Below are 12,370 nucleotides of genomic sequence, written 5' to 3'. Positions count from 1 at the left end.
CACTTCCTTTAGGCAGAGTCAGAAGAGTCAAGTTAGTGAATGCCTCAGGCCCCACCGTGAGACCTAGGCATCATCCACTCCTGGCTTACCCCAGCAGTGATGCTGGCCTCCCAGCCTTTTCTTTTTGGCTAAGTGCTCCTTTTATCTGGCTCTAGTCCTGCAGGACAGCTTCTCTACCCCAGTACCTGTAGGTCCTTGTCATGGCCCTGCCTCTCCAGGATTAGCACCCGGTCCTGTAGCTCCTCCACGGTCCCTTGGAGCAGGTCATTTTCCTCTAAAGTAGCGCTGAGACGATGCTCCAGCTCCCGTTTCCGATCTGACAGCATCTTGATCTGAAAGGGTTGGAGAGCCACAGGGGTGGTGTGGAGTTACACCTGGGCTGACAAGTAGGAACTAGGGACTAGCCCCAAAACATGAAGGCAAGTATCTTTCAGTGTTCTGCCCAATGTCACGGTACCCCCATCTCTGAGAGAATAACTATGAAACTCTAAGCTGAAGAGAAAACCCCTCCCCTCTAGAAACCTGTCTGGGAAGGGGTGGGAGTTGATCTCTGGGGAAGCTGGAATGTGGGATGCCAGGCAGAGGAAGGGAAGGCTAGTGCTCTGGAAATTCCAGAGATAAGATAAAAAAGGGCTCCACCTTGCCTGCTCTCAACTTTACCCCATCCTTACAATTGGCAGGAGGAGTGGAACCTAACCTGCTGCACTGCTTCTCCTCCTCAAGTCACGAGCACAAGAAAATGCCCAGGAAATCCTCTGGAGCGCCATGTTTTCACACCCCAGGATTCGTCTCTGTCTTCCTTTCCCCGCTCCTGGCTCCAATGGCACTAGAGGTCACAGCTCAGACCCAGTGCCTTGAGTTAAGGGAAGAGCTCCCAGGGTACAAAAAGCAAAGTAGTGCCTGCATCAGCCTATGTCCTGGGACAGAGCAGGACACAGATACAAGTGAATGCTGACTTTACTCAGAATAACTTTTACCTGAGGGAGTCATTCGTGAAGAGGCGCAAATTCTTTTCATGAAACAGGTTGATGTGTTTGTATACACTGAATACCTAGTCAGTCTCCACATACATAAATCTTTTAGGAAGGTCTGCCTAATCTCTTCAGTGTCAGTGAGAAAACAGAGGCAAAGAGGAAAGAAATGCCAAGTCTCCTCTGGCCTCATGGTTTGTAGGGTGAGAAGCTGAGCCAGTGCTCCCAAGGCCAGGGATGCTTCATTCAAAAAACCATCACCCTGGCTCAGGGGCTCCAGAAAGCCTTGCCAATTGGATCTGACTCTTAGGGGACCTTCTGGAATCCTGAGGTCCTCGTGGATCCTCCCATTTATTTAGCAGTGCCCCGCTGGACTGATTCTCAACCAGCTTCTTGCTTGTAAATATTTTCTTGACATGGTTAAAATATTCTCCAGGCTCTCCATTCCAGCTTTGATAACAATTCCTTAAAGCTTTTACTTGGGCAAGTTTTGGGGACCAATCTTAGAACTTTTCCAGGGGAAATCCTGAAATGAATGTCTAGCTTGTTTCAAGTCCTATGAAATACAATTTTCCCTTTACTTTTTAGCTGTTCTCACTCTCTGAACTAGAATTCTGCTCGCAGGGCACAGATCTTCTCTGGCCACCAATCCAATCAGATAGGATGTTGTCCTGGAGAAACAAAGTATGTGGCCTTTGTCCAGAGAGATCAGGTATCTGGCCAAACAAAGAAATATTGTCTCTCAAGTGTGCACCTGGGTAGGGGACCAAAAGGAGCAAGCCCCTTTTGTGAATGGGTCCACTATTTCCTACACTGAAGCAAAGTCACCCATGTGAAGAGAATTCTTACTCTAGTTGATTTTCATTTAAATACCCTCTGACCTTTAAATTTTCCTTCCCATGAATCATTTCTGTTTCCCAAGTTTCACTCAGTGAGGTGATGGGGTAATAAGATTCTGATACACAACTGACCCTAAAAAAACTTAGTTCGGAGCGGCCGGGCGTGGTGGCTCAAGCCTGTAATCCCAGCACTTTGGGAGGCCAACGCGGGAGGATCACAAGGTCAGGAGACCGAGACTATCCTGGCTAACACTGTGAAACCCAGTCTCTACTAAACATACAAAAAAAAAAATTAGCCGGGCGTGGTGGCAGGCGCCTGTAGTCCCAGATATTCGGGAGGTTGAGGCAGGGGAATGGCATGAACCTGGGAGGTGGAGCTTGCAGTGAGCCAAGATCTTGCCACTGCACTTCAGCCTGGGAGACAAAGCGAGACTCCATCTCAAAAAAAAACAAACAAACAAAAACAAACAAAAAAACACACACACACTTAGTTTGGAGCTACACAAAGTAACTTACTTGAAACAAACAATTTTCATAGCTTGCCTTTTAAAGGTAGCAGTGTTCACGGACAAAGCAGGGAATCAGCGTTAGGCCACTAACTCCCTCACCCAACCCTACACACCCTGAAACTTCTGAACAAATCTGGCAATAAACATTCCTGGGGATGACCCGGTTCATGAGGGTCTAGAAAAAGTGAACGCATGGGGGAAAGAGGAAGACAGAAAACTTGAAGGAGTCAGAGGCTGGCAGAGGCAGGTGAATGGCAAGTCATGCACACAAATGGTCACATACAGGCATGCCAAACCCCACTGGAACAAACTCTACTTACTTCAAGGACCTGCTGCTCAATACCAGTAGGCATTCCAAGGGAAAGGGGGAAGGAAGGGAATGGGAGGCAGGAGAAAACAGAAGATATTGACAGACTTTAGGAAAAACATCCTCAGGTCATTTACCAAGCAGGTGAGCAGGCTATCTGGGTTTCTCTGGCCTGACCATGATGGCTGATTGCTTCATCACAGTGGAAGGTTACTTGTTCAACCTGGCTCTAGACTGTCCTTCAAACTCTGACTTAGCAAAGGGGCTGCTGTCCAGATACTTGGCTAAAGGGTCCTCAAAAGCAGACCAGGTGGAAGCCTCCCCCGGGGGCAGGCCTGGTTTGGGCTGGTGATAAGATCCTTACCCTCTCTTCACCTTCCACAACCAGATTCTCACAGTATTGTTCCCCTGCCGATACTTTCTTTTTCCCCTCATCTTGGCCCTCACGTTCTGGCCTCCCTTATGGTTTCAATAACATCACTGTGTTCCAGGTATCATATAAAGTGCCTCGTATGCATTAACCCATAATATCCTTGCAAAAACCTGTGAAGTAGAAACTTCTATTTCTCTCATTTTGCAGATGAGAGTAACAGCAGACCTTAGTAAGATGGACTGAACTGGGCCTAAATGGAATAGAGAAAGGCGAGATGTCCTTTCCCACCTCCTATTTCGGATTGGCAAGGATATTTTGAGAGAGATCAACATATTCAGTAAAATGTAGGTCATCTGTGATTTCAATACACCCGGCAGTAACTCTGAGCAACTTCATTTTTCCAGACAACGACCTACCCAAAGAAATATAGATCAAATGTTCCCCATTTAGTTTTGCACAGAAATGTCTTTCTGTAGAGATTTTAGTCCCTTTTACATAGAGCAGTTTTTTGTCTCTCAGTGAGAAAAGCATTCCACCTTCCAGCACTGCTGTGTGGGGAGGCTCACCTCAGCCTGAAGACTCTCCAGCCGGATGATGTGCTGGTTGGTTGACGAGTTTTTCTCCCGAAAGTCTTCTCTGAGGGCGTGGACCTGCATGGAGAGTTGTCTCTCAACTTCTGACGCCTGAAACAGAGGAGACCTGCAGAGCTGATTCAGAGGTTATGCAAAGAAGTCTGCTAAGATTTCTGTCTTTCAGGCCGGGCGCGGTGGCTCAAGCCTGTAATCCCAGCACTTTGGGAGGCCGAGACGGGCGGATCACGAGGTCAGGAGATCGAGACCATCCTGGCTAACACGGTGAAACCCCGTCTCTACTAAAAAATACAAAAAAACTAGCCGGGCGAGGTGGCGGGCGCCTGTAGTCCCAGCTACTCTGGAGGCTGAGGCAGGAGAATGGCGTAAACCCGGGAGGCGGAGCTTGCAGTGAGCTGAGATCCGGCCACTGCACTCCAGCCTGGGCGACAGAGCCAGACTCCATCTCAAAAAAAAAAAAAAAAAAAGATTTCTGTCTTTCATTTATCAAGCATCTCTTTGCACTTTCCATTCTATAAGGAGCACTAGATGAGATGCTGGTTTCCCACGCACCATTTATTTGTTCTCTAGTGCTAAAACAGGACAAACTCCCACCCCCACCTCCACCATTAATGACTCTGTCTAGGTCCAAGACCACTTGACTGATCAGAAGAAACAGCCCTAGGAAATAGTATGCTCTCAAATGTTAGTTATCATTATTACTCTACATATAGAAGAAACTCAGCAAATATCTACTAAATTGAAAGTCTGAATATTTTACATGAAAGAATAAGATGGTTATACCTACTGCCTTAGAAATTCCTTCATTTCTCCCATCAATTTCCTCAAGTGGGCTCAGTCAAATCACACGCATCTGCATTTCTCTCCTCTACTTAACACGGGCACTATTTGAAATTGCTTGTCATACCTGTTAAGATTTTTGCCACTCATTCCTCAAGGACATTTTTGCAACTTTTAATTCTTTGGGGAGTGCCAGCAGAGGTGCCTATTTCCCACCTCAATCCATTTATGATCTAATGCTAAAATACATTAGCTCATAACCATAACATAACACCAAAATATCATTTGGTGTTGTAGGAGGCTAACTTGGTAACAAAAATTCCAGCCCTCCTCCTGAGGGTCCCAGGCCAGACCCTGCTGAGGGAGCGCTGCTCACTGTCCTGTGGAGAGGAGAGCCATGGGATAAATTAAGTAACTGCCTCAATGCTTTTTTGAGGCCAAATGGGGTCAGTAAGCTTTATGGGTTCTTGGGAGAGATCACCGTGTGCTGGAACGGCCAGGAAAGACTTTCCAAGGAGGTGGGACGGTAATAATGTTGAAATGGTAGACTAGCTGTTCAATGAGGCTCTCATAGTAATGGTTACATGTTCAATAGTTCTTTTTATCTTCAAGTACTCTATAGTCAATTGTCCATCTTTTTTATTTTTGGTTCCACATATTCAACAAATGTTACCTCACTGGACTACAGAGCCACAGAAGATTCTTAACCTACTTGCTATTTTTAAAACAATTACAAAACACAGAACAAAATAAAATAAAACCATACTCTAGCTGATTTTCATTTAAATACCCTCTAACCTTTAAATTTTCCTTCCTATGAATCATCTTTGTTTCCCAAGTTTCAGTCAGTGAAGTAATGAGCTAATAAGATTCTGATATACAACTGACTCCTTAAAAAACTTAGAAGTTCAGAGCTGCATGAAGTAACTTACTTGAAATGAACAATTTCATAGCTTGGCTTTATGATGCAAGGAATCAGCATTAGGCCGCCAACTCCCTCACCCCACCCTACACACCCTGAAACCTGTGAACAATTCTGGCAATAAACATTCCTGGGAATGTTTCCCCTATATTATTTCTCCTTCATATTCTAAATTTAATTTCAGATACCCACTAGGCTGTTTTAGACTTCTCAATCACTCAGAAACACAATTAGTCATTCACTCTTGCCGAAGAATCACATTAGTAATATTTACTGAGTACATACTATGTGTCAAGAACTGTGCTAAATGCTTTCAACGCATTATCTTGATTGTTACCCCCAATTTACCAACAAGGAAATTGGCTCAGGAAAGTGAAGGAACTTGTCCAACATCTCAGTGACAGAATCAGGATGGTAAAAACCTTGGGCTAGGCTGGGTACGCTGGCTCATGCGTGTAATCCCAGCACTTTGGGAGGCTGAGGTGGGCGGACTGCTTGAGCCCAGGAGCTTGAGACCAGCCTAGCCAACATGGTGAAACCCAGTCTCTAGAAAAAATACAAAAATTAGCCAGGCATGGTGGCATGTGCCTGTAGTCCCAGCTACTTGGGAGGCTGAGGTGGGAGGATCACCTGAGCCCAGGGAGGTCGAGGCTACAGTGAGCCATGATTGTGCCACCACTGTACTACAGCCTGGGCAAAAGAGTTTGAAAGCCTGTCTCAAAAATAAATAAATAGGCTGGACAGGGTGGCTCACGTCTGTACTCCCAGCACTTTGGGAGCCTGAGGCACCTGGATCACCTGAGGTCAGGAGTTCGAGACCAGCCAGGCCAATATGGCAAAACCCCATCTCTACTAAAAATACAAAAATTAGGCCGGGCATGGTGGCTAACACCTGTAATCCCAACACTTTAGGAGCCAAGGTGGGCGGATCACAAAGTCAGGAGTTCAAGACCAGCTTGGCCAACATGGTGAAACCCCATGTCTACCAAAAGTACAAAAATCAGCTGGGCATCATGGGGTGTGCCTGTAATCCCAGCTACTCAGGAGGCTAAGGCAGGAGAATTGCTTGAACCAGGACACAGGAGGTGGAGGTTGCAGTGAGTTGAGATTGCGCCACTTACACTCCAGTCCGGGCTACAGAGCGAGACTCAATCTCAAAAAACAAACAAACAAACAAAAAAATTAACCAGGCATGGTGGTGCGTGCCTATAGTCCCAGCTATTGGGAGGCTGAGGCAGGAGAATCGCTTGAACCTTGGAGGCAGAAGTTGCAGTGAGCCAAGATCACACCACTGCACTCCAGCCTGGGCGACAGAGTGAGACTACATCTCAGAGAGAAAAAAACTTTAAAAAAATTAAATAAACCGCCCGTCTCGGCCTCCCAAAGTGCTGGGATTACAGGCTTGAGCCACCGCGCCCGGCTTGAAATAGTTTTTCATATGTATTCTCACTACTAAAACCAAACTTTACACAAGTCCAATTTAGCAAGGCTTTTCTTCTTTCCTTTTTTTTTTTTTAATGCTAGGCATTTCATTTCAGACTCTTAAAATTTCTTCTAAGGCCAGCTGCAGTGGCTCATGCCTATAATCCCGGCACTTTGGGAGGCCGAGGCGGGTGGATCACCTGAGGTCAGGAGTTTGAGACCAGCCTGTCCAACACGGTGAAACCCCACCTCTACTAAAAATACAAAAAGTAGCCAGGCGAGGTAGCGGGCGCCTGTAGTCCCAGCTACTTGGGAGGCTGAGGCAGGAGAATGGCGTAAACCTGGGAGGCGGAGCTTGCAGGAGCCGAGATCTGGCCACTGCACTCCAGCCTGGGCAACAGAGCGAGACTCCATCTCAAAAAAAAAAAAAGATACCAAAATTAGCCAGGCGTGGTGGCGGATGCCAGTAGTCCCAGTTACTTGTTAGGCTGAGGCAGGAGAATCGCCTGAACCCAGGAGGGGGAGATTGCAGTGAGCCGAGATCGCGCCACTGCACTCCAGCCTGGGCGACAGGGCAAGACTCTGTCTCAAAAATAAAATAAAATAAAATAAGATAAGATAAAATAAATAAAATCTTCTAATAGAAGGTAGGGCCCATCAGGAAACCATATGCTGTAGTTTGAGTGCCTGTACTGAATTCAGTTGACTGTTGAGATTTCAAACATACTTAGATTTGCAGAGCACTGGGTAATTCAGGTAGCTGATCTTATTCTTAGCATCACCACTTTGACATGAATCACTCAACAACGAAGCCACAGAGATGCACCGAGGGCTGCAAATCTAGTCCAGCTGGTAAGAAATGCTCCTGCAGACTATCTCCTCTCAAAGCGATCTTCTTAGAAATAGAAATTTGTCTCTTCCTACCAGAAAGTTAAACTCTAGAGCCTGAGCTGTTAAGCACTAAGCTATAATGTTCCCTTTAAATGTCTGACTCCTCAACTATGCCTAGGGATATGCACAGCAAAAGCTTTTAACCTCCATTTCTCATCTGAATTTACAATAGCCTTAAGGCTATTGTAGAAGCAGGAATCACTGGCCTCCCTTTGCAGGCAGGGAGATAGAGGCTCCAAGGGTGTGTATGGCACTGGCCTTTGGCCACCACACCACAGTCACCTCCCAGCCAGGGGGGCACCAATCAATTGCCTGTGACGGTGATGGAGGGGATGGATCAATCTGAGTTATAAACCCACCCTTTGCAAGGAGCTAATGCACCTTCCAAAGTAAATTGTTTTCTTCTTTTTCAGAGACAGACTCTGGTTCACACCTTGGACTTGACTAACACAATGAATATTAGCTATTTCTGCACATAAATTAAATAATAACCACTTAAGTTTATATGTAACTCTTATGTTCTAAATGCTTTCTGGAAGTTAAATGCTAAATAAGGAAGCCTTAGCTCTGGAATGAATTTCAGAGGTTCTTTGAAGAACCTCTGAAGAAATGGGAGCGTTAGCTAGGGTAACTAACAGCAGTCTCTCTGAAGGGATACACTGTGCTCCTGAGAGGAGGGATATCGTGGAAAGATAAAAAAATTGAGTCAAATGGGCCAGGCGCAGTGTAATCCCAGCACTTTGAGAGGCCAAGGTGGGAGGATCACTTGAGCTCAGGAGTTCGAGACCATCCTGGAGAATCTGGTGAAACCCTGTCTCTACAAACTTCAAACTCCTAGTAGTACTTGTCCATGAAACTTCTCTGTAATAATTGGGAACCTGTCATCCATGATAATGTCCTCTAAATATACAACCACAGCATCAAATTCTGCATCAGAGGTGGAGGAGGAGAGCCCGAAGCTCTCTTCCTCTAAGGCATCCATTGCTGTTACCGTTCCCACCTGTGTGGGTGAGAAGACCACTGGGCTCCTATCCAACCCAGGGCTTGGCGCAGGGCCCAGCCTCCCCTCTGCTCTGTGGAGCCCTAACCTGCATTAAGGGCAGGCGGTTGGCTGGGAGGAGGCATTGCTGCCCAGGCCACAGACTGCTCACTCACTGCTCAGCAAGGTCACTGCTTATGCTCGAGGCCTGGCCGCAGGCTCCCCAGCTGCAACCAGTCGCCTGTCAGGTCCCCACATCCATCTAGGACACTCTGCCCAAATCTTTCTTTCTTTCTTTCTCTCTCTCTCTCTTTTTTTTTTGTTTGAGATGGAGTCTCGCTCTGTCACCCAGGCTGGAGTGCAGTAGTGTGATCTCGGCTAACTGCAACCTCCACCTCCCAGGTTCAAGCGATTCTCCTGCCTGAGCCTCCGAGTAGCTGGGATTACAAGCGCACTACCATGCCCAGCTAATTTTTGTATTTTTAGTAGAGATGGGGTTTCACCATGTTGGTCAGGCTGGTCTCGAACTTCTGACCTCATGATCCGCCCGCCTTGGCCTCCCAAAGTGTTAGGATTACAGGTGTGAGCCACTGCTCCCAGCCTCAATTCATTCTTATAGCAGAAAATGGCAGACACAAGTCTTATAGTTCACTTATCAAAATGATGAGTTTTGGCTACCATGCCTAACTAAGCAGCCAGTAATTAGTTGTGGCAAAAAACATTTGAAATCATAGGTGAATATAAACTAGATGGCAAGACTTTAATTAAAGCATTTTTCTTTCCATTTTAAACTCAGGTTTTTTTCTATGATAAAAGTTACAAATGTTCAAAGTAAAAACAAAAAAAAAGTAAAGAAAACTGAAGAATTAAAATGATAAAATCTCTACTTACTCCTAGTATTACTGCCACCCACCAGAGGTAATCACTATTAGATCTTTCTTGGGAGTCCTTCTAGAAATTTTCTATTCATATATATGTATCTATGTAGATCTACCTTATTCTTTTTAATGGTTATCTAGTATTTATATCATAACTTAACTAGTCCCTACTGATGAGCATTTTGAGTCTCCCAATTTTTTGGCTATTATAAACATTGCTTCAAAAAATATCTTTGTTCACCCATCTTTGTGCTTGTGGGTAATTTTCCATAAGTGGAATCACTGGGTAAAAGAATATGCACATTCACTCTGAACAAGGTATTGCAAAACAGTCATCTAAAAAGGTTGCATCAATTTATATCTCTATCAACAGTACAAATACACCTGATGCCTGTTTCTCAATACTCTGCCACCATTGGGTATTATGAAATGTTTTAATCTTTAGATACTTCTTTTTTGTTTGTAGATACTTATTTCTAATATCCTCAAAAACTTAAGTCTCTTTTACTTTCACTGAATACAGACTGCATGATGAAACAAGACATTTGAAAAATATCTCTAGTTCTGTTACAGAATACTAAAAATTTTAACGCACACTCCCCAAACTATCTGAAATAAACTCTTTTTATAACTTGCTTGGGCTACTATTATTTAATGAATCCTCAAGTTGGCAAAACAAAGTAACAGTGTGTTCCTTTCCCTGTTGGTCAGAGTACCATCTAGGACAGATTACTTCCTCCCCACTGGGCAAAGCTGTTCCATCCTTACTTTGGTTATGGACATGATTAGTAACATATGAACATTTCCCCAAACTAGAACTTTTAGATTAAGCTTGTTTAAACTTGCCAAAGCAGAACCGTTTACTATACACTTTCTTGTTAAATGGAGGGAAAGAAATTGCACTAGTTACACGTGAGTATCCATTTTACTTATTTGTTGAAAGGAAACAAATGAACTAATAAACTTATAAATTATCATAGGAAAGATCTACTATTTTCATATTCTGCCTGAATAATTGAGTTTTACCTTAAGAGAGAAATTCTCAAACTGTCTTCTGCCAGGGCATGATGGATAATGGGCACCTTTTGGGGTGGCAGTGACAGTGACAATAAGGATGATGACATTTATTTTAAAATTTAAATGTAACAAAATCCCACAGCAGAATATGGGTATTTTTTAAATGCTGCTAGCCTTTATTTTTTCCCCAATCTTTCTACATATGTGTGTGTGTACAATTACTTACAATCCTACTGTTATAATTTTTTACTTAGCATTATATCAACAGCATTTCTACATTATTATTATTATTTGAGATGAAGTCTTGCTCTGCTGCCAAGACTGGAGAGTGGTCGTGCGATCTCGGCTCACTGCAACCTCTGCCTCCTGTGTTCAAATGATTCTCCTGCCTCAGCCTTTCGAGTAGCTGGGATCACAGGTGTGTACCACCATGCCTGGCTAATTTTTTTTGCATTTTTAGTAGAGATGGAGTTTCGCCATGTTGGCCAGGCTGGTCTCGAACTCCTGATCTCAAGTGATCCACCCGCCTCAGCCTCCCAAAGTGCTGGAATTAGGCGTGAGCCACCATGCCCGGCCTATTATTATTAATAGGCATTTTATGTGGCTGTAATATTCCATCAAGTATTTCCTTTACCATTCCCTTATTATTAGGCACATGGGATTTCCCCATATTTTGCAACTATAATGCATCGATGAAGACATGTCACTAGCATAGTGGTAGAAGAACTTACCTGAGTAGAAGTAGACTGGACAAGCTTACTATGTCAGCAAGGTAGATTAATACTCTTCAGAAAAGAAAACCTGGCCAGGTGGCTCATGCTTGTAATCCCAGCACCAATTTGGGAGGCTGAGGCGGGCGGATCACTTGAGGTCAGGAGTTCCAGACCACCCTGGCCAACATGGCAAAACTCTATCTCTACTAAAAATGCAATAAAATTAGCCAGGGGTGCTGGTGCACACCTGTGGTCCCAGCCCAGCTACTCGGGAGGCTGAGGCAGGAGATTCGCTTGAACCTGGAAGGTGGAGGTTGCAGTGAGTTGAGATCATACCACTGCACTCCAGCCTGGGCAACAGAGCAAGACTCTGTCTCAAAAAAAAAAAAAAAAAAGAAAGTTACGATTTTTTTTAGGATTATAGGTGCCCGCCACCAAGCCTGGCTAATTTTTTTGTATTTTTAGTAGAGACAGGGTTTCACCATGTTAGTCAGGCTGGTTTCAAACTCCTGACCTCAGGTGATCCGCCCACCTCGGCCCCACAAAGTGCTGGGATTACAGAGGTGAGCCACTACGCCTGGCCTTACAATGTTTTATATATACAAATGAGGAGTCTGATAAACATACATGCGTTTATGAGCATACATATACTTATTCCCTAGCTCTGTCCTCTGAGAGCACCTAAATACAATGACACTCTAGTAGCAATACACACATAGCGCTCAAATCTTGCTTTCCAAATACCATTCTCTAATAAATGAACAAAGGCTCCTTGGAGAAAAGGCTAGTTTCAGGGTTGGGGCAGGAAAAATACAGGATGAGCCTAGAACATCTCATGGTACTGGAAAGTAAGAAAGTGCTTAAAAAATGATGGTGGCACATGAAAAAATGATGGTTGACATAGTAGTCAATCTGAAGGAGCTCCTAATGGCTAAGGCAAGGACCATTTAATCAATAAACAAATAATGACAGTAATGGATTATAACATATAGGATAAACATTCATGAGTCTACACTGATAAACAATTCAATCAGCAAACCGGGGGGGAAGGGCTCTTCTCCCTTACCAAATAAAGAAGAAATGATGAAAATAGAAGGCGCAGTAGCCCACGCTCTAATCCCAGCACTTTGGGAGGCTGAGGCGGGTGGATCACCTGAGGTCAGGAGTTCAGACCAGCCT

General features: G+C 44.5%; 1 protein-coding gene across 7 annotated transcripts in view; it reads right to left on the bottom strand.

The window, feature by feature from the left end:
* The window catches only part of BICDL1 (BICD family like cargo adaptor 1), a 108,537-nt gene that overhangs the window by 28,985 nt on the left and 67,182 nt on the right, over positions 1-12,370 (bottom strand). For 5 of the 7 annotated variants that reach the window (XR_635205.3, XR_635204.3, XR_002515892.2 and 2 more), the window contains exons 3-5: positions 3,566-3,682; positions 2,640-2,651; positions 186-332 (exon numbers count right to left, since the gene is read on the bottom strand). Coding sequence is in view for 4 of the 7 variants with exons in the window: in XM_009181816.3 (XP_009180080.1) it covers positions 186-332; positions 2,640-2,651; positions 3,566-3,682 (276 nt within the window). In the remaining 3 variants the exon portion in view is untranslated. The remainder of the gene's footprint in view (positions 1-185; positions 333-2,639; positions 2,652-3,565; positions 3,683-12,370) is intronic. The other 2 variants (XM_009181817.4, XM_003907239.3) reach the window with 1 other exon arrangement.

The sequence above is a fragment of the Papio anubis genome, chromosome 9, assembly GCF_008728515.1.
Source record: "Papio anubis isolate 15944 chromosome 9, Panubis1.0, whole genome shotgun sequence".
NCBI classification, from domain to species: domain Eukaryota; kingdom Metazoa; phylum Chordata; class Mammalia; order Primates; family Cercopithecidae; genus Papio; species Papio anubis.
Note: the sequence above shows the minus strand (reverse complement) of the source record. Positions and strands in the feature narration are given on the sequence as shown.